The sequence below is a fragment of the Vicugna pacos genome, chromosome 21 (genome assembly GCF_048564905.1).
Source record: "Vicugna pacos chromosome 21, VicPac4, whole genome shotgun sequence".
Taxonomy (NCBI): Eukaryota; Metazoa; Chordata; class Mammalia; order Artiodactyla; family Camelidae; genus Vicugna; species Vicugna pacos.
Window position 1 is genome coordinate 25560583 of NC_133007.1, and position 18841 is coordinate 25579423.

The 18841-nt window shown below is 60.2% G+C and overlaps 2 protein-coding genes across 15 annotated transcripts in view; one reads left to right on the forward strand and one right to left on the reverse strand.

The window, feature by feature from the left end:
* Positions 1-2763, forward strand: part of DCST2 (DC-STAMP domain containing 2) — a 13102-nt gene extending 10339 nt beyond the window's left edge. For all 4 annotated transcript variants that reach the window (XM_072946453.1, XM_072946451.1, XM_072946452.1 and 1 more), the window contains one exon: positions 2544-2763. In XM_072946453.1, the coding sequence (XP_072802554.1) occupies positions 2544-2586 (43 nt within the window). In that variant the 3' untranslated portion in view covers positions 2587-2763. The remainder of the gene's footprint in view (positions 1-2543) is intronic.
* Positions 2760-18567, reverse strand: ZBTB7B (zinc finger and BTB domain containing 7B). 11 transcript variants are annotated; one of them, XM_006214664.3, is made up of 4 exons: positions 18516-18567; positions 18260-18360; positions 5466-6634; positions 2760-5064 (listed from the first exon to the last, which is right to left on the reverse strand). In XM_006214664.3, the coding sequence occupies exons 3-4, from the start codon at positions 6626-6628 to the stop codon at positions 4599-4601; spliced, it is 1629 nt and encodes a 542-aa protein (XP_006214726.1). In that variant the 5' UTR covers positions 6629-6634; positions 18260-18360; positions 18516-18567; the 3' UTR covers positions 2760-4598. The 11 variants fall into 11 exon arrangements, with proteins under 11 accessions (XP_006214726.1, XP_015103719.1, XP_015103720.1 ...); XM_015248233.2 differs by having other exon boundaries at positions 5466-6637; XM_015248234.3 differs by having other exon boundaries at positions 18533-18552.
* Between the last annotated feature and the right edge of the window lie 274 nt (positions 18568-18841).

Sequence of the window (18841 nt, forward strand, 5' to 3'; positions counted from 1 at the left end):
AGTGACAAGTGCGGCAAGTGCCCCAAACAAGGAGTGACGCAGGTTCCAGAGGACAGAACAACCAATTTGGGTTGGGGGTATATGAATGAAGGCTTCATAGAAGGAGTGAAAAAAGAGGTAGGTTTGGGGGCAACCTGGTAGTTTGTTTGGTTGAGGAGCGGAGGAAAGCACTCCAGGGGGAGGCCTGTGTGAATTTGGAGAATGTGGCACATTTCGGAAGGGAGAGCCTAAGAGAGGGGTGGGTGGGTGTCTGGGTGGAGAGCTCAGAGCGTGCCAGAAGATGAGACTGGCAGTCAGAGGCAGAGGTAGGACGGAGCTTCCCTTTCCCGTCAGAAGATCCTCAGTCAGAAAGTGATATATTCCTATATGTCTTTTAGGACCATAAGCTAAGGAGGCAGAGAGGAGGCTGTCTCAGCCCAGGAAAGGTCGGTGACGGCCTCAGGATTGAGGTGCTGAGGATGACAGGGAGTTTGTGCTTGGGATGGGGCGGCGTTAGGGCAAGAGGAGGAACAGGTTTTACAGAAAGAGGAATGGCCCAGTTCAAGACCTCTGAGGTATCTGTAGGGAATCCAGCTGGAGATGCCCAGGGGACAGTTAGAAAAGGGCAGGACTCTGGGCCAGAGGTGTATTTTAGGGGGTTGTTGACTTAGGGACTCTAAGAGAGAGGGTGAGCTGGATCATACTGGTGTAGGGCATGGCAGGAGAGGAGGGGACAGGGACAGCAGCCTGAGGGGCTCAGTCACAAACCACGGAGGGGAGAGGCTCACGAACAGCAAGCCAAGCGTATCGAATGCTGTGAAATGACCAAGTAGGATGAAGACTGAAGACTGGGCATTGAATTTGGCAGTTGAGAGAGCCTTGGAGCAGAAGGCTCTCGTGGGAACATTTCTCATGGTGCAGGGAAGGTCAAAACCAGTCATAATGGGGTTGGGGCGGGGGAGTGACTGACAGAGAAGACTCAGAAACAGAAACAGGCTCTGTGACACTGTTGCAAGAAGTTAGAAAATCCTTTTTTTCCCCCCAGTATAACTGCTGTAGTTAAAAAAAGAATGTTGATGGTGAAGAGGAGGGAGTTAGCTTCACAGAGCAACAGAGCACTTGAAGGGAACCCAGGACTGAAGGGTTTTTCTTTACCTAAGTAGAGGGAGACCTGAGCATTTAAGAGGTGAAAAAGAGAGCACTGAAGAGAGAGGGATGCCGGAGAGATGGGATCTAGGGCCAGGAGGACAGGGTGGCCTCAAATAGGAGTAGGCTCGCCTGAGGCAGGAGGGGAGAGGGTAGGTTCCTCCGAGCAGAGCAGAACCTGCTCCAGTGTGGTTGCCTTGCTTTACTGGGGCGGGGGTGGGGGCAAGGTAGGAGGCAAGTGCACCTGCTGAGGCAGCAAAAAAGGGGGCTGGGAGTGGAATAAAGGTTTCAAGGAGTGGGTGGTGGAGACTGAAATATCTGCCTTGGGGACTGTGCAAAGGAGCCAACTGGGGAGGTTAAGAGATTTCCAGGTAGCGTTAAAGGCTCAAGTGATGTTGAAAAGCATCACCTGCGAGGACTGACTCCAGTACACTTGGCTATGTAGCTTTCTAGAGCAGATGTGGTAGCTGTGAACTAGATTCAAGGGTGGAAGGCTTTTACTGGGCAGGTCAGGGGAAAGACAAGCTGGGAGAGAATTGGGGTGTCTGTAGTCAGAGTGCCTGAGATGACTGAACTTGGGGAAGGAAAGGGGCTGAGACCCCGGGGTGAGGGGTATGTCTCCATGAGGTGCTAGAGCTGAGGCCACGGGCAGGAGGGACATAGAGAGTGGGCCACAACCAGGGAAGAATTCTGGGATAAATCCAGAGAGTGGCCAAGGTTGAGGGCACCGTCTGAGTGGGAGCAGAGATGAAGGTCATTACGGCCAAGGAGGTCAAAGATTGAAAGGCCAGAGAGTTGGAAGTCTCCACCATGAGGAGGCTGCTGGGCCACACAGCGCCCTGGATGGGTGCGGGGGGTCTGGGAGGCCTGGGGAGAGAGCCGCGGCCCAGGGGAAGGGGGGCGGGTGGGCAGCGGCTGCGGCAACCAGGAGCTTTGCAGTGTGCCTTGGGCCAGCCAGCCGGGTTTGAGAGAGACAGGCAGATTCTACCTGGGAAGACTGCAGAGAAAGCTGTCCAGTGGGCACATTCCAGCATGAGTGGGGCACCGGAAGTAGTAATGAGTTGAGAGGTTAAAGGGGAAGCAAAGTTTTGTTTTTAGAGATTTCAGAAGGCTCAATGAAAAGCTGGGTCACCAGACTATTGGGGGTAGCTTGAGGGTGTTATCCTCGAGGTCACTACTGGTTCTGCCCTTACTAGCAATGTGACCTTGGGCAAGTCATTGCCCATTCATCTCTCGGCATCAGCCTAAAATCAGAAGATATCTACAGCCATGAGCTTGTTTGCCTGGGGGGCCTGTGAGAGCAGCAGTGGCTGGTAAATAACAGGAGCCAAGTCCGAACAGATGGGGCAGGGCAAGGGCAGGAATGCTCCTGTGAAAACAGAATGGTGGTGACTGGGCCACCCCCTTCCTCTCACTAGCGACCTGGATGAGAAGGGGCCGCAGAAGAGCAGGCACGGATAGCAGCCCCACCCGAGGCCCAGTTTGTCGGCATTCCCACGCTCCCTTGGCCCCACTGACCACCTCAAAAATCCTCTGTTCCCAAAGCAGACCCCTCTCCCGGCTTCAGAACCCCCAGTCCTTCTGATCCCTCCCATCTACCCTCCAAATAAAGGAACCAAAGGTAGACACAAATGTGAATCTTAAATTATTATTATTTCTTCCTGTCGTTTACACCCGAGGTGGGGGGCAGGGGAAGGGGAGGGGAACAGGAGAGGGGGGATTGCCTCCCCCCCTAAGGCACTGAGTGGAGAAGCCGCAAGGGGGGAGAGGGGAGGCCACATTGTCCTCACTCCCTGGGGCTAGGCCTCAGGTCTCCTCAGCCCTGGGCTCCCCCATCACCTGAAATGCTAAGATGAGGCCCAGGGCAACCCGACCTCCCCCAACCCCAATATATTACATCATCACTTTTTAAATAGATATAGGGACTGGTCCCGCTACCCCCTCCCTGTGACCCCCCCACTATTGGGGGTACCTGGGCAGCTGTGCAAATGGGCATGGGGGTGCTTGGGAGAGAGGGAGAGCACCGGGCCCCTGAACCTGCCCCTTTGAAGGAGGGGGAGGGGCCGCCAGGCCAGGGAGGGGAAATAGTGCAAGGCAGAGCCCAGGCCAAACGGGGTCCAGCACCCAGCGAGGAAGAGGGGGGAGATACCCCCACCCCCAGCAGATTTGGGTAGTTAAAAATCTGAAACTAGATTTCAACAAGACCAACAGAAAAAGCTATGTACAGAACGGGGGTGGATTCAATCCTAAGGGAAGAGGGAGGGGATTATTCTCCCCGACCCAACAGGGAGCCGGGCTGGCAAGCGTCTGGGGAAAGGGTCCCTTTCCCACAGCTCCGCAGCCCACTTTCCCTGCGGCTGAGCAAGAAGTTATTTGCCCACAGCCTTGGCAAGGGGGCGCCGCTCACCAGCTGGGGTGGTGGGGGTGAGCGCAGACGGCCCGCTGGAAGTGGCCGCCAGGGGCGCTCGCCCAGGCGGGGCACGGCCGCCAGATGGCGCCGGCTAGCCCGTTCTCCGCAAGGCTCCCCCCAACCCCTCACCCGGTCCCACACCCTGCACCGCGCCAGCCCGGGGGCGGCGTGAGTCAGGGGCGGCAGCGGTGGCGGCGGCTCCAGCTCGCACCTGGGCGGGGAGGAGGTGGGGAGGAGAAGAGGGTAGGACACCGCCCGGCCCGCCCTGCCCTCTGGCCCCGGGGAGGGAGCGGCGGGAACAAGACATTCCCTGCCCGGGGACGCGGGAGGGGAGGGCAGGGGAAGAGAACCAGCGAGCGGCTCCCCTAGCTGGGCGGGGCCCCTCCCGCTGCCCCCAGGGGCGGGCGAGCCAATCAGGCCACCCCGCCCCTTCTCCAGGACCCCATGACTCAGCGCTGGGAGCAGGGCGGAGGGGGACTAGGATGGCTCCTTCCTTACAGGCCCAGTCCCCCAGTCTTTCAAGCTTTTACCTTGCTTTCCCCCACTTACCCTTCCTTTGCCGCCCCCTTTGCATAATTCACTGCCAGGAAAAGGGAACAGAAACCAGGAAGGAGGGGTCTCGAAAGGGAGGGGCAGTCCTTCACCCCCTTACACAGCCAAAACCCCAAGGGGCATGGGGGCGGGGCAAGGCTTTGGTCCCAAGCCCCCCACCCCCTAGAAACCCGCATAGCCGAAGAGGGACCCCACGAATCAGAAATACATTATTGCTTCTACTCCCCAGGAGCAGCTGGGGACAGGGACCCCACCGTTACAACAGAGCTGTAAATATATACATCGTATCATACGTATCACTCCTTGGGAGAGCACCCCAATCTGGGGAGCTTCTGCCCCAAAACCTTCTCAGCTTGAAACTGGAATGAGGGCTCTGGGGGAAGGGGCTGATTTTCGATGCCAGGGAGGCTCAGTGCCTGGACCCCCAGCGCCGTCTGTGCTGCACACTCCCACTGCTTGGCATGGGCGTCCCCAGCCCCCGTGCTGCTCCAGCTTGGCCACTCGTCCCTCTTTAAGAGGACTCCATGGCACCTTCAGCCTGAGGTGTGGTGGGTGCCCCCTCCTCCTCATCGTCATCAGGGGGCCCTGGGGTGGAGACTGGGGGCCCAGTAGGGGCTGACTGCTCCCAGAATCGAGCCAGAGAGAGGCGGAAGTTGTCCAAGTGGCCGTTGGAGAGGTCGAGGCCAGCAGGGGACGGGGTGGCGGCAGAGGGTGTTGGGTAGTGAGGGGGCGCATCGTCCTTGCGGCGCCGCCGGGTGCGCACCTCCAGGCAGTTCTGGCCTTTGAGGTGGCGCTGCAGGTGGTCCTCCTTGGCGAAAGCCTTGTGGCACAGGTGGCACTCATAGGGCCGGTCCCCCGTGTGCAGGTGCATGTGGTTCTTGAGGTCGTAGCTGTGCAGGAAGCGGGCTGGGCAGTGCGGGCATGAGTAGGGGCGCTCTCCTGTGTGCTTCCGCATGTGGATCTTCAGCTTGTCATTCCTGGCACAGGCAGCAGGGAGGGGCAAGGGAGATGTTCAGGGCGGGATCCCTGGTTGTCCTGGCCAGCCTCCCAGGTCTTGTCCCACTCCCGTTCCCCCCATTTGTTTCCCCATTGCTGCCCCAGGAGACCGTTGCTGACTTGGCCCCAGCTTAACTGGGCCTAGCTACCACCCACTCCTCTGCCCCCTGCACAGCCCAGTCTTTCATGCCCCACACCCACCTCCCTTGACTTTGTTTCTCCTGGCCTCCCTTTCCTGGTCTCGCTCTTCACTCTGGTGACCCCTACACCCTCTCAGCCCCTCCAGGATCACCCACCTCCACACCTCAGGTCTCATAATCCCTTTCACCCTCCCCCTGACATGACGTGGCCCCAGCTGGGCCCCTTCCCCATTGGTGCTCACCGGGTGAAACGGACGCCGCAGACTTCACAGGCGAAGGGCTTCTCACCAGTATGGGTCCTCATGTGGCGTGGCAGTTTGCCTGCCCCGTGGATGATCTTGTGGCAGACTGGGCACTCCTGGGGCATCTGGGAGCGGCGTTTGCGCACTAGCTTGTCCTGGCCATCCAGGCCTGGTGCCAGGGTGTCCTGGTGCAGGGAACTCAGGTAGGCCATCAGGTCAGGATCGATGGCATCCTCATCTGAGCCCAGCTCCTCGGGGGACAGCGGGGGCCCACTGCCCTGCACCAGCCCATAGGCTGGGGGATATACCAGCTCCTCCTCTTCTTCCTCACCCTCATAGGCATCGTAGCTCAGGGGCCCCTCAGTGGGTGAGGCAGTCCCTGTGGGAGGGCTGTAGCTGTCCCCTGGACCACTGCCCCCACTGCTGCCCACTCTGCCAGCTGCCTCCTCCTCCTCGTAGGTCAAGGGATGGGTGGGCACTGTGGGTACTTCGGGCACTAGGTGGTTGGCCCGGGCCCCCTTGGTCTGCAGGAAAGCTTTTCGGGGCTTGCGGCTGCGGCGGGCGACAGGCCGAGGTGGCGGTGGTGGTGGTGGGAGGGGCACCTGTGGAGGGCTGTCTTCACCATTGGGAACTCCCGAGGCTGAGGCTGAGGCTGTGGCTGTGGCGAAGGCCTCCAGGTATTGGCGAGCTCGCTCGCAGTCGTCCTCATCAGGGCTGGGAGCTTCCAGTCCGCTGCCCTGCAGGATCTCCATGCAGGCAGCGATGACACATGGGATCTCCAGCAGCCGCGCGGCCTGAAGCACGGCCGGCATGTTGGCGCTGCTGGTGGTCAGCGTGGCCGTATAGGCAAACTCGAGCAGGGCACCCAGGGCCTCTGGCCCCACAAAGTCCAGCTCACACACACCGGCCCCTGCTCCGCCGGTGGCTGTCCCGCTGCCCCCAGAGCCCATGACTGCCCCGCCACCACCCTCAGTGAAGAGCTTCTTGAAGTAGTGGCTACAGGCAGCCAGCACAGCCCGGTGGGTGCGGTATTCAAGGCCCTGGGTCCGGATGGTGAGGTCACATAGGTGGCCCAGCTGGCGCTGCTCATTGAGGCTGCTCAGGAGCTCACTGCTGTGTTCTGGGAATGGAATCCCGATCAGGTCGTCCTCCGGGCTCCCCATCTTCTTCTGCTGGGTGAAATAGAAGGGGAAGTTAAGAGCACTGAGCCCTGCAAGGGGGTCCAGGGAAGGAGTACCAACACTGGCCAGGTGCCTACAGGCCGGGTGGTCTTCTAAGTACTTTACACCCATTTCATCATCCCCAATCTTCTAAAGTAATGATTATCATCCATTTCACAGACAGGAACCTGAGGTGCAGGCAGGTGAAATAACTTTCCAAGTTAAGTGCAGAATGGGTTCAAAGCCAGGTGGTTCGTGTTCCTAACACCTGTGCACTATTCTACGTGAGAGCGGGAGCCCTGCCTTTCTGGTCCTTTCTTAGGGACCCATCTACTTCACCTGCCCCATTTTCCATCCCTTTGGAAGAAGCACTGGACTGGGAAGAAGGATGCCTGGGTCCTGGTTCAGGCTTCATGAAGAACTGGCTGAAGGGCTCTGGGTGGCTCTGGCAGCTAGCCTCAGTCATCTGCAAAGTGTGGTGCCAGTCTTTATGATGGAACCTCCTTACAGCCCAGAGAGGCTGATGAGAGAGTTCAGATTCACACTGGACCAAGGTCTGTTCAAGGCAAGGTCAGGTGCTTTAACTCACGTTATCTCCCTAAAGCATTTGTTGCACTGTAAAACACTATGCAAACATGAGAGGCAGCTTCCCAGCACCCTCCTCCTTCTCCTCCTCCTGTCCCTCCTCCACCCACTAAAAGTTCATCTCCCCTTCTAGATCCCCCCTTCTAGAGGCCAAAAGGGAAACACAGCTCCCAGCATCCCTCCCCCCACATCCTCCCCTCCCCCATGGGGCCAAGGAGCAGCCACCCTTTGCTGGGGTGTCGCTGGCGCGGGTGCTTCCTGCCCCGCACCGATAAGCATCGTTCCCCGCCCCCTCCCCCACTGCCAATAGGCCAAGTTCCAGTCCCACCCCTCCCCCCTGGTCTACCACCACCACCTCTCCCTCCCAGTTCCCGGCCAGTCAGGAGAGTCCCCCTCTCCAGAGGTCCATCTTCCACCCTCTATGCTTTCCCTTCCAAGGCAAAGCCCCAGAAGGCTCAGAGCTGCCAGCAACCCTTGGTGAAGGCTGGTGGAGGGGAGGGAAGGGGTAATAGAGTAAGTCTGGCCTGGAAGTGGGGAGATCTGCTTCAAGTCCTGGCTCTGCTACTATCTTGCTGAATGACCTTGGGCAAGTCATTTCTCTCTGTGCTTCCATTTCCTCACTGTACAAGGAAAGGGTGGGAATGGAAGCCCCAAGGGCTCAGCCCTTCGCCCTGACATTCGGTGGGCCTGGAGCAACTGAAGACAGAATTGGGGCCTGGAAAGAGCTGGACTCTGGAGTCATCCAGGCTTGAGTTTGAATCCTCACTATGTGGCTGATTAGCCCTGTGACCTTAAACAAGTGATTTAATCTCTGAACCTCTTTCCTCATCTGTAACATGGGACAGTTCCACCAGACTCCTATGGCTGTGGTGAAGGTTAAACGAGTCCAATGCAGGCACAATGCCTGACCCACAGTAGGGGCTCAGTAAATGTTCTGGCCTTGGGAGGGAGGAAGAAGGCCTCACCTGGAAGTAGATTTCACTATACAGACGGCCTCTGCTGCGAGACAGGTCTGCCTCCCTCCCTCAGATCACCCCAGGGAGTCAGGTTACTACCAGCTGCATGACCTTGGACAAGTCACTTCCTTCCCCAAGGAGGCCTGTTTCCTCATCTGTAAAATTAAAGGGTGACCTAGATGATCCTTAGGGTAAGTCCCACTGACATTTTGTCAGTGTCTTGTCTGCCTCTCCCAACAGCTGTTCAGTTTCAGTCATTGATGGGGAAAGGTTCTTTGGCGAGTTGGAGGAGTCAAGGGCTACAGGTTTCCTCTTGAGGACACAAGAACTGCATTGTCTCCGCCTGCCTCCCCGTCTGTCACCTTCGTTGCAATGCCAGGATGCCTGCGCAGAAGCCTTGAGTGAGAAGCACCCATGTGCCTGCTTGTAAGCCACAGCAAGACACCCTAAGATAACCCACCCCTTCCCACCTTCAGTCCCCAAATCACTTCTCTCTCCATAGGAGCCAAGCAGTCTGGGAGCACTCCCAGTTTCCTTTGGTTCTCCCACCTGTACTTTACAAATAGTACAAGTGGCAAATGGCCCCAGGACTTAGGAACAAACAAAACCGGGTGGGCAACAGAGCAGCATTGGGCACCCTCTTGGGCCCAAGCAGATCCTGTCCCTCCTGAGGGGGATGGGTGGGGTTGTCCTCATTGTCCATTGGCCCAGAGCTGGGCGCCCGCAGGCACGTGGCTCTCCCTCCTTCCCTCCCCACCCTATCCAGCGGCTGCTAAGCCCGCCTCCCTGCCTCCCTTCTCCCACCCCAGGGCCATCTCCGTGGCAACTTGGTGTGGCAGGGGCACTGATTGGCTGACCCTGCTGTCAGGTCACAGGCTCAGGCTGGTTCACCATGCAACTCACTCAGGGCTTGGGCAAGGGTGAGTGTTTAACCCCTTAGGCCTAACTCCAATGCCCATGGCCAGGAAGTAGCAAGGAAGGAGGGAAGAGGCAGAGGACACACGTGGGAAGGGGAGGTGTTCATAGGTTCTCTAGCTTCTGGGAAACTCCCCTAGCCAGGGCTCTGGCACCCATGCCAGAGGTGCCACCTGGAACTAGGCTGGTGCCAACCAGGCCAAGGGGGCACTCCTAACCCCATCATCTGGGAGGGTCGGTGGGGCAACAGCCTCCCCCTTCTTCCTGGCAGGCTGGGGCACTGGTGCCAGGATGCCCACCCCACCTTGGGCACCCTTCCCACCTCTGCACCCCAGAGGGCCCAGCCCCCTAATGCCCCATGAGGGCGGCCCATCCCCACCCAGCCTGGCATGCCCCCTCTTGCTAAGACCTTGTGGGCATGGGCGTGTGTGGTGGTTGGGGGGGGCAGCTGTGCCAGGGAGCCAGGGAAGGTCTGTTTGGTCTGTTTGCCTGGTAGGGGGAAGAACTGGGGGCCCCGCCCCATCTCTCCCCGCTTTCCCGCCACCCCCCCAGGCTCCCCTCACTGTCAGGCCTGCTAGACCGGCCAAGCCGGTGGGCAGCTCTCTTGAAACTGGGCCCTGAGTCAAACTTGCCCCATCTTTGGTGGGGGGAAGATTTTGGGGTTAGAAAAGTGGGAGCGGGGTGACGGTGAGAACCCCTATCACCTACCCCTCAGTGCCCAAGGGCACCTGCCAGGGTGTGTCCACCACCAAGAAACCAAAAGGTAGAGGGCACTGGCCCTGGCATGGGAAGGAAAAGGAGGCTGGAACTCTTTCCAGGTGCTGACCTCAGGCAGTGTCCAGTGCAGGGCTGGGGGCACCAGGGCCAACACTGCTGGCTCCAGCCAGCTGAAGAGCAGGGATACGAGGCCCTGAATGGGGCAGCTGAGCAAAGCTGGCCCCCCTTCCCCACACCCTGGGGATTAGGGGAGTGAGGCTTAGTGTGGGGGGCAGCAGGCGGAAACAGGATTAGCCGCGGAGAAAATAGATATGGGCCTGAGACACAGGCACACAGAGCCCCCCCTCCCCAGGCTAGGAGGCCCCCACCTCCGGGCTCTGCCAGAGAGGCTGAGGGGCCTGGCCAGGCTTCTCCAGGTGCAGCAGCTTGGGGTGAGGGAGGATGAGGACCAGGCTGTGATGCCTCCTTCCAGGGTGATGGAGAGGTCTGAGGCTCTTCCCACCTTGGCTGGCCACCCTTCCCCCTTACTTCTTTCTCCTTTCTACCCCCCAACCCCCACCCCAACTCCAGCCTCAGGTTCTCTTCCTGTTTTTTTGGAACTAAGTTTGCACGAAGCCAGGGCTTTGGCCTGTGGCTGGACCATGGGGGTGGGGAAATAGGGCAGCCAGTCTAAGGTCCTCAGGGACCCAGGAATCCTAGTTCCCCAGCTTCTCCCACCCCTTCCTAGGGCCTCTGGAGCCCAGGGGCTGAAGCCATCTGGACTGCCCAGTGGGGAAGGCAGGGTGAGAGGTTGAGGTGAAGCCCTTGGAGGACTGGAAGGGCTTCAAAGGAGAGGCCCTGGGCCCAGGGATGCCCTAGGCATCTATGGAGCCCTCCCCGACTACCCCAGCCCCTCCAAGCTAGTGCATGCCTTCCCCATCCCCCATATGCTGCTTCCCCCTCCTAACCTCACCACCCCCAGCACTCACACTTCCTGGGGGCCAAGGCGGGGAAGAGAGACCGCAAGCCACGAAGGGGGAAGGAGGCAAGGGGAGTTGGCTGCTTCCCGGTGCTGTGGGGGTTAAGCCTCTCCTCCCTCAAAATCCCCAATTCCTGGTGCTTCAACTCCTGACAGGAGGGAGACCTCAGTATTCCCTACATTTTCTTTCCATGACACCTGCCCTAGTCCGCAGCCTCTCAGGCCGCATCAGAGGCAATCTGAGGGACATAAAAGATGGCGGAGGGAGGAATAGGGGCAACTCCCTCTTACCCAGCCTTCTCCTCTTTACCTTTGGAGACCCCTGCCCTCAGCCTCTCTCTATTCTTGGCCCCTTTTCTTGGCCTCCTCTTCCTGTCCCCTTACTGCCTTCTCCAACCCTGTCTCTGCTCTCCGCAATTCATCCTTTGCTTTCCTTCCGTCAGCCCTTGCCAGGCTCCTGCGTCTTCTCTACCACGTCCATGTCCCTTGGCCTCCTAGGAACCATCCCTGCCTCTCCTTGATTTTCCCTTCTGGTTCTCTCGCTCAAGCCTCTCCCACTTCCTCCATTTCACCCTGCTCCGAGCATCCCGTCTCTCTTCCCCAGGCAGGCATGGTGTAGAGAGGGGCAGATAAATCAAGTCGAGAAGCCAGGCCTGTCCTTCAAGGCCTGGTCTTGCCATGAGATGTCCGCATTTCGGGCACCCACATCCCCCTTCTGGATGAAGAACAGGACCCAGATTTGGGGGACGGCTGGGGAAGATGGGTGAAGGGGGTGCTGTGAGAGCGGATGTGGGGTGGGGTGGTGGGGACAACCCAGGCCTCTCTGCCTGTCAGAGTTTCCAGCCCTGGAGCTGCTGGACTTTCCCCAGAGGCTGCCCACCCTAGGCCAGGCAACTGTGCACATGGACAGACCCTGGCCATCACAGTTCCCAGCGGGGCTCTGCCTGGGCAGTGCCAGCTCCCCTTAGGGCCTGAGGAGACCGCACAAGGTGCCAGGGTCTGCCCTGTGCCCACCCCCTCCCCCCAGTCTAGTGTCTCTGGCTGGGTAACCGAGCCGGCTGGTAACCCCACACCCGCCAAGCCGCCAGCAGAAACCTGAGCCCCCCAGCCCCAGAGGACACCCCAGCCCGATCCCCGGAGCCCGGCTCTCTGCCAGCCTGTCCAACCTCCTGTCCCGGCCCAGCGATCCCGCGGCTCCTGTAGGCCCCTTCTGCTCTCCTGTCCTGCGGGGTCCCTGAGACCCTGAAGCTTCCCCATAATCTAGACCCTCAGACCCTCAGCTCCCTAAACTGCCCCTTGTGAAGTTGGGACACCCTCTTCCTAGCCTGTTTTTCAGTCCCTCTCTGACCCTTGGCCAATTCTAGGCCTCCAAACCTCCCCTGGGGCCTGATCTCCCAAGCCAGAGTGGGGCCTACTCACCTGAACGCTGAGGGGCCTTGCCGGCAACTCCTCTTGGCCCCTGGGGGGAGCAGGTTGGAAGGGGTGGGGGAGGGCTGGGCTGGGGGGGAGGTAGGGTGGCTGTTCCCCGCTCCAGCTCCCTCTTTCAAAGGGGCCGCCCACGACTTGGCCCAGCCCCTCCCCCCTACAGCCTTAACCCTCTGGGTGCTGTCCCCCCTCCCCCCAGATGGAGGGAGGGGTTACCAGAGGGCTGGCAGTGTGGGAGAGGGCCTAGAGTCTCTGCCTGCGGTGCCCGAAGCCCCAGCTGTACCCACCCCCGCCTGTCCTTACTCAGTCCTAAAAGAGGAAAAAGGTGAGCGGTAGGAAAGGTAGGAGCTGGGACAGTCCAGGAGGACAGAGGTGAGGAGGAGCAATGGGAGAGGCTGCTGGAGGTGGGACCAGGAGAAGGAAGAAGGGAGGGGAGGGGACAGGAGGCGGCAGTGGCCAGAGGAGGGAGGAGGGGAACCCTGGACAGTCAGCGCCAGGGGTGACAGGTGCCCAGGTCCCAGCCCCTAGGGCATGTGGTGTAACAGGGGACCACGAAGAGGCCCTCCAGACCCCAGCAGGCCCCTTGGCACCCCTGGGAGCTGGCCGAATTCTCCCCACCCTGTACTGGGCTGGGGCCCTCAGGGGCTGGGCAAGGCAGCACCCCGCCCTCCCCATGCCTCACCCCAAACCCACTCACATACCACAGTTCCTTGCCCGGGCGCCAGCCCCTGCCAACCAGGCCAGGGGGCAGTGCTTGTGCCAGCCCCCAATGGCCAGGGGGATCAGGGGGACAGAGCTGGCCTGAGGTGGGTGGACAGATGGGGGGAGCTGTGGGCACCGAAAGAGGAAGGAGCCGGGAGGGGGCATCTGCTGGGAAGCGCTTAGCCCCACCCCTTGCGTAAGCCGCTGCCACCCTGGCCGGTTGGGTGGGACCCGCCTGGGCCCGAGGGGCAACTCAGGAGGGCTCAGAGCCCAGAGATGGGTGGGCCACAAAGTTCCACTTAAACAACTCCTGGGGTCTCTCATTCCTGGAACGAGGGGTGCCCTAGGTCCCCCAGACACTAGGCCATCCCAAGTCCTTCTGGGCTGGGAGGGGGGACCACAGAATGCCCCCTAAAATATCCCCTCCCCTTTCCCCCCAACAGCTGCTGGCTCAGTGCCGCTGGCCTGCTGCCCCTCACCAGCTCCCGGCCCGGTTGGCACCTACCCACCAGGATGCTGGCAGTCCTGCCCTCCTCTCCCTCCTACCCCCCTGGCTCCCAGCGCCCCATGCCAACTGTGGGCCTGGGGTGGGGGAGGGTCACCCCTGTGCTTTGGTGCCAGCTAGGCGGGCCCAGGCCCCCAGGTCCTACAGATAACACCCAAGACCCTGTTCTTAAGTCTTCTCCTGAAGAGGCAGCGCATGGGTCAGGGCCTACACGAAAAGAGCCTCGGGTGCTATGGACAGCTTGATGAGCAGTTATTGAAGGCACCATTCCCCAAGGTGGGGGCCAGTGTCCCTCCCTGCCACCAGGTGCCAGCCTCCCGGCATTCCCCCTGCCCAAGCATTTGCTTGGGCACCAAAGTCCCTGCAATTCCTGAGAGCCCTAATGCCCGCAGCCTGCAAGGGAGTGGGGTGGGGCTGCTCTCTGCCCTTTGATCCCCATAAAGGGAGGGAACCGGCCTAGAGGGCAGGGGGCAGGGAGGGAGTTAATGGGGCCCCTCCATTTCACCCCTGCCAGGGGCAGCAGGGCAGGGTGTGGGCATCTCTTGGGTGGGGCCCTAAGGTGAGAATGGGTAGCAGGTCTCAGCTGGGGAGATGGATGTCAGTCATGGGTACGTGGTGTCACGTGGGAACAAGATGGTGAGGACAAGGTGGCGGGATGCAGAGGGTACCCATGTTCCAATTCATCCTCATCTACTTTTACATCCAGAAACATTTCTAGACTTAACCAAACTGAGAGCTCAAGGAGGACTACAACTCCCAGTGTGCACCACAATTGCTTTGCATGTACCTTGGGAGTTGTAGTTCCCTTGAGAAGCCCTGTACTCTCCTCCCCAGAGCCTTGATGATGGGGTGGGGAGGGTAGAGCAGACTCGGTCATGAATCTCCAAGCTGAGATTGTTTAGAAGAGGTGAAAGGCAGGAGGTCTATGGTGGGGGGAGAGGACCCCTGCTCCCAGGCAAAGGGGGAGGAAAAGGAGGAAGGAAGGAGGAGAGGATGTCTGTTGAAAGGGGCATATGGGTGGGGAGGAGTTGGGGGGGTGGGTGGAAACAGGAAGGAAACTGAAGCCAGAGACACGAGGTCGAAAGCAAGGGCCTGGTGGAGCCCCATTCCGAGGTCTGGCAGGGACTGGGAAGGCATTTCCCCCTGCCATTCTGGTGGCCTGGGGAGGCATAAGAGGAATGAGTGATGTCAAGAAATACTAAATTGGTGTGTTTGTGGGGGTCACTGGCTCCGTTTACCTGCCACCAGCCCTGTTTTGTCTGGGGCGCCCTCAACCCTTGGATCTGGCACAGGTATTTGCTGGCTGGCAAGCTCTGAAGGCTGACTTGGTCTTGGGATGCTAGCAGACAGAGGAAGGGATTGGGGGAGGTCAGGGCCAGGCCTGATGAGCAGTGTGGTGGAGGGAGATATGTATGGGGTTAGGCACTGGTATGAGGTCAAGGAATTGTGCTGGCAAATGAGGATGCCATCCTCTAGGACTGAGGCCATAGCAACTGGGAGCTCTCAGTGAAGAGAGAGCTAAGATGCCAAGGAAGGCCACTAGCCTCCCACCCACCCCAGGCTGTGGGACCGAATGAAGAGGGCAGCCCTTTCTGGTCTCCCTGTGGAATTTGCTAAAGGTAGCTTTCTCCTTGTGCCAGGCAGACTGTGAACATTAAAGGTGGCAACTCAGGGGGCCAGATGGCAGCTGAGTGCCTTTCCTTAGTGGGGGTGGAGGTTAGAAGTGGGCAGAGGTTCTGCTTCCAGGCCACTTTCCCTGGGCTCCCCAAGGCTCTGGGACAGATGCTTACAGGCCCTAGCCAAGACTCTTGCCAAGAGCTGGGTCTGGCTGGGTGGCTGGGTGGGGGTCATTCTTGCCTTTCCAAAGCCCTTGATGGTGGATGACAGTAGCTCTAACCCCTTCCCCTCAGTCCCCCAGGCCCGCTTTGGCGCCTGGCCGCCTGTGTGTTGGCAGGACTGGGGGGTGGGGGGGTGGGGGCGGCGAGCAACTTCAAACTGTCCGGGCAAAACGTCAAGTTTACTCACGAGTTTACTCAGGAGAAGGAGGGGGAAGAGGCCAGGGCAGGCACACCCCATGCCAGGGTCCTATCCGTCTGCCTGTCCCCACCTTCCTCCCCCACCCTCCTCTTCAGCCCTAGGCCAAAACAGGCATAGGCCCCAAGGCCTGGTGGCAGGGCAGTCATAACTCTCAGAAGGTCAGGGAACCAAGCAGACTAGAGGGAGGAAGCCCTGAAGCAGGCCCAGAGGCTTCTATTAGAGGGCAGTGCCCTGCCTGGAGCCCATTCACTATCCATCTTAGGACCTTGGCCTTGGGCCAGAACTGGGTCTCTCAGTCACCAAGAAGGGGACAGTACCAGGCCAGGCCTCCTCCATCTAAGCAGTCCCTTGGGCAGTGACTCCTGACCCCAAATGCCCAGTACTAGGCTGTGCCTCAGGCAGCATGATGCCATCTGGGCAGCCATAGGATCAGGGGCTGGTTCTCTCAGCCTTGGCTTGGAATGGGGGGCCAGCACCCTATCTGACCTACTTCCCTTTCCTCCCCACCTGCTTTCACTCTCCAGTTCTCCCCCAGCCTTCACTGTCCCCACCCCAGAGGCGCTCCGCCCCCCATGCCCGCTGGGCCCCCTCCCCCACCCTTCCCCAGGGTGCCAAGTGCAAACACACAAAGGGCCCGATGGTGCATTGTTAGCCCAGCCCCCGCTGCCCGCCGCACCCTCCCAGGGCGGGCAGTAGGCCAAGGAGGAGCTGGGGGCCCTGGGTGCCAGGGGGCACCATGGGGAAAGGGGAAGAGGTCAGCACCTGTCTCCCAGTCACTGGGGTCCATTTCACCAGAGCTGAGCAGTGATGAGAGTGCCCCATTAGAGCAGGCCTCTCTCCTTGACACCTGAGCCTAGTGGGCATTGCCTTCTTTCCTCCCCAGAGCCCCTTTTGGTGGTATTAACCCCCTCCTGACCCCTGTGCTAAGGTTGGGGGTGTGGTACCCAAGGGAGGGGACAGTGTCTGGGGGTGCCAGCAGGCTGCATCGTGCCCACAGCAACCATGTAACAGAGGCACGCTGGGGGAGCCGGGGTCCCGGGGGCCAAGGACAGGAGGCACTGACAGAGATTTCTTCTTGTTTCATCAGCTGCTCCAGGGGGAGCCCCCTGCTCTTCTCCCCAATCACCACTAACAAGGAACACTAACTGCCACCCAAACTCAGTCACAAATATATCCCTTTCCAGCCCAGCACAACACTCCATATGCCCACTCTCCCTTCTCAACCTGATGTCCACTCCATGCCAGCTCTCCCAGCAGTGCCAGGCAGGTACAGGGGTGACCAAACCAGTTGGTGTGTGTGGGGGAACAGGAGGTAACCCCATAATCCTCCAGGCCTCTCACCCCCCTACACACATACACCCTCAGGGAACAGAGAGTTCCCATCCTGGTTTAACCCCTCACTGCCCAATCTGGCTCCCTGTGCCCCTGATAAACTGTCTCCCTCCTCCAGGAATAAGTTGGGGGAAGGGGGAAAAGCTGCGCTGACTCATTCCCATTCTCAGCTGCAGCTAGGGGTCTCCAAGACATTCAGGTGGGGGTCAATTCAAGAACGCCCTCCACCTGGCCCGGAAGCCAGGACAGCCTGCTGGTCTCCCCCTCTCCCCAGCACCCACTTCCGGTGTCCCAAACTAGGTCAGCAGCGCTCGTTTCCTGTGGGTCAGCTAGCACCCGCGCCTCTGCCCCTCCCCTGCTCCGGACCCAGGCTCCCTGCCCACCCCCCCAGGGCGCCCCGAGGTCTCACCACGTCTCAGCCGCCCTTTGATACGTGGGGGTTGTGCCGGGCGGGGGGCAGGGGACCCGCCCTCTCTCCAAACACCAGCAGGGCCGGGGCGCCTGGGCAGGCACGTGTCCGGGCACAACCCGCTGCCCACGCCGCCCCCCCTACTCCCGGCTCCCCCCTCGCCCTGACCGGGACACGTCGCTCTCTTACTTGGGGTGGGGTGGGAGGGGAGAGAGAAAGCTGGAAATTGAAAGCAGCGCCCCCCACCCCTTTGAATGGCAGCCCTCTACTAGTGGCACTCTGAGTAGGTTCTACAACAACACAGTAGCGACCCCCACTCTGCGTAGGGGCAGGTGCGCCGGCGCGGGCGGGGGAACGGGTGGTAGGTAGAATTCTTCCTAGTCGCCCACCCGTTCTCTTGGGTACTGGGGGCAGGAGCTGGCTTTGAAAAGGTGGCGGCGGTACTGGAGCCTGAACGAAGAAAGTGGGATTGAGGGGCGGCGGAGAGAGGGGTCGTTTCATGTCGCTCGGAGGTTGTCGCCGAGCCCCACTACCGGCGAGAGAGAGCGGCTCGGTAAGCGCAAGAAACCAAATAGTCCAGCCGGTAACTTTCCCCCAAGCCGCGGCTCCTCCTGTGCTCCCCCCACCCCCCATGCAACTGGCCCGGGTCCAACCCACCGCGCCAGGGGGCACGGGGGGGGGAGCGTTGTCCTAGTTAGAGTCTGTCAGCGTTTCCATTCCCTCAACTCGGTCGGGTCGGGGGTCTCCCGCTAGAGTAATGAAGGAGACTGGAGGAGCGCTCAGTGCCGCCTCACCCTCTCTCCATCCCGGAGCTGCCAGTCTGTCTGTTCCCAGAAGTGCACAGAAAGTTTCTGGGGACCCTCCGCCCCGGGATGGGGGGCGGCCGTAGTTCCTTCTCTACCTTTCCTTCCAGTTAAAATCAATTCCAAAGACCCGGGATGTTGAGAAGGCACGGGGAAGGGGAGTGGTGGGAATCTGGTCTGCATGCGTGTGTGTATGTGGGGGGGTCCCACTTACAGGACAGACGAAGGACACTGCAGTAGTCTCGAGTCTAGAGGACCCTGAGCCAGGAGACAAAGTGGGGTACACTCACCTCTCAGCCTTTGGGTCCACTGGCTGGAGCTGATGAGGCACAGGGTGTGGGAAGAAGCGCGTCCCCGGCCAGGCCCGGGGGCTTGGGGCCCTGCTCCGGTCCTGGTCAGAAGGCCGCGGTCAGTCGCTCGCCGCTCTCTGCTGGGGGGCTCCTCCTCCGCAGCCCTCTGCCTCCTCCTGCCGCCCGCCCCCCCCTCGGCCTCCGAGAACCGTACATTCACCTGGCTCCCACCCGCCCCCCCCAGGGCCCGCCTCACCTGTCCTGCTGTCTCACCTGTCCTCCTGCTTGCTTTGCCCCCATCCCTCCCCTCCCTCCCCCCGCCCCCTGCCACCCCCCAAACTCCCCCCCCAACCCTTAGCAACACCCTCTGTCACTTCCTGGTTTTTCACCCGCCCCCCCAGGCCCCCCTCCCTCCGCCCAATAAGGACATAAACTTCAACCCCTTGGTCCAGCCAGTCTCTGCAGGGAGCAGATGGATCCCTCCCTCTTTTTTCGCTCTTCTTTCAAGCTCTTATTTTGCTCTCCAAGCCTTTCCCACCCTCCTCTTTTCCCTCCTTCTTTCCTTCTCTCTTTCTCCCTTCA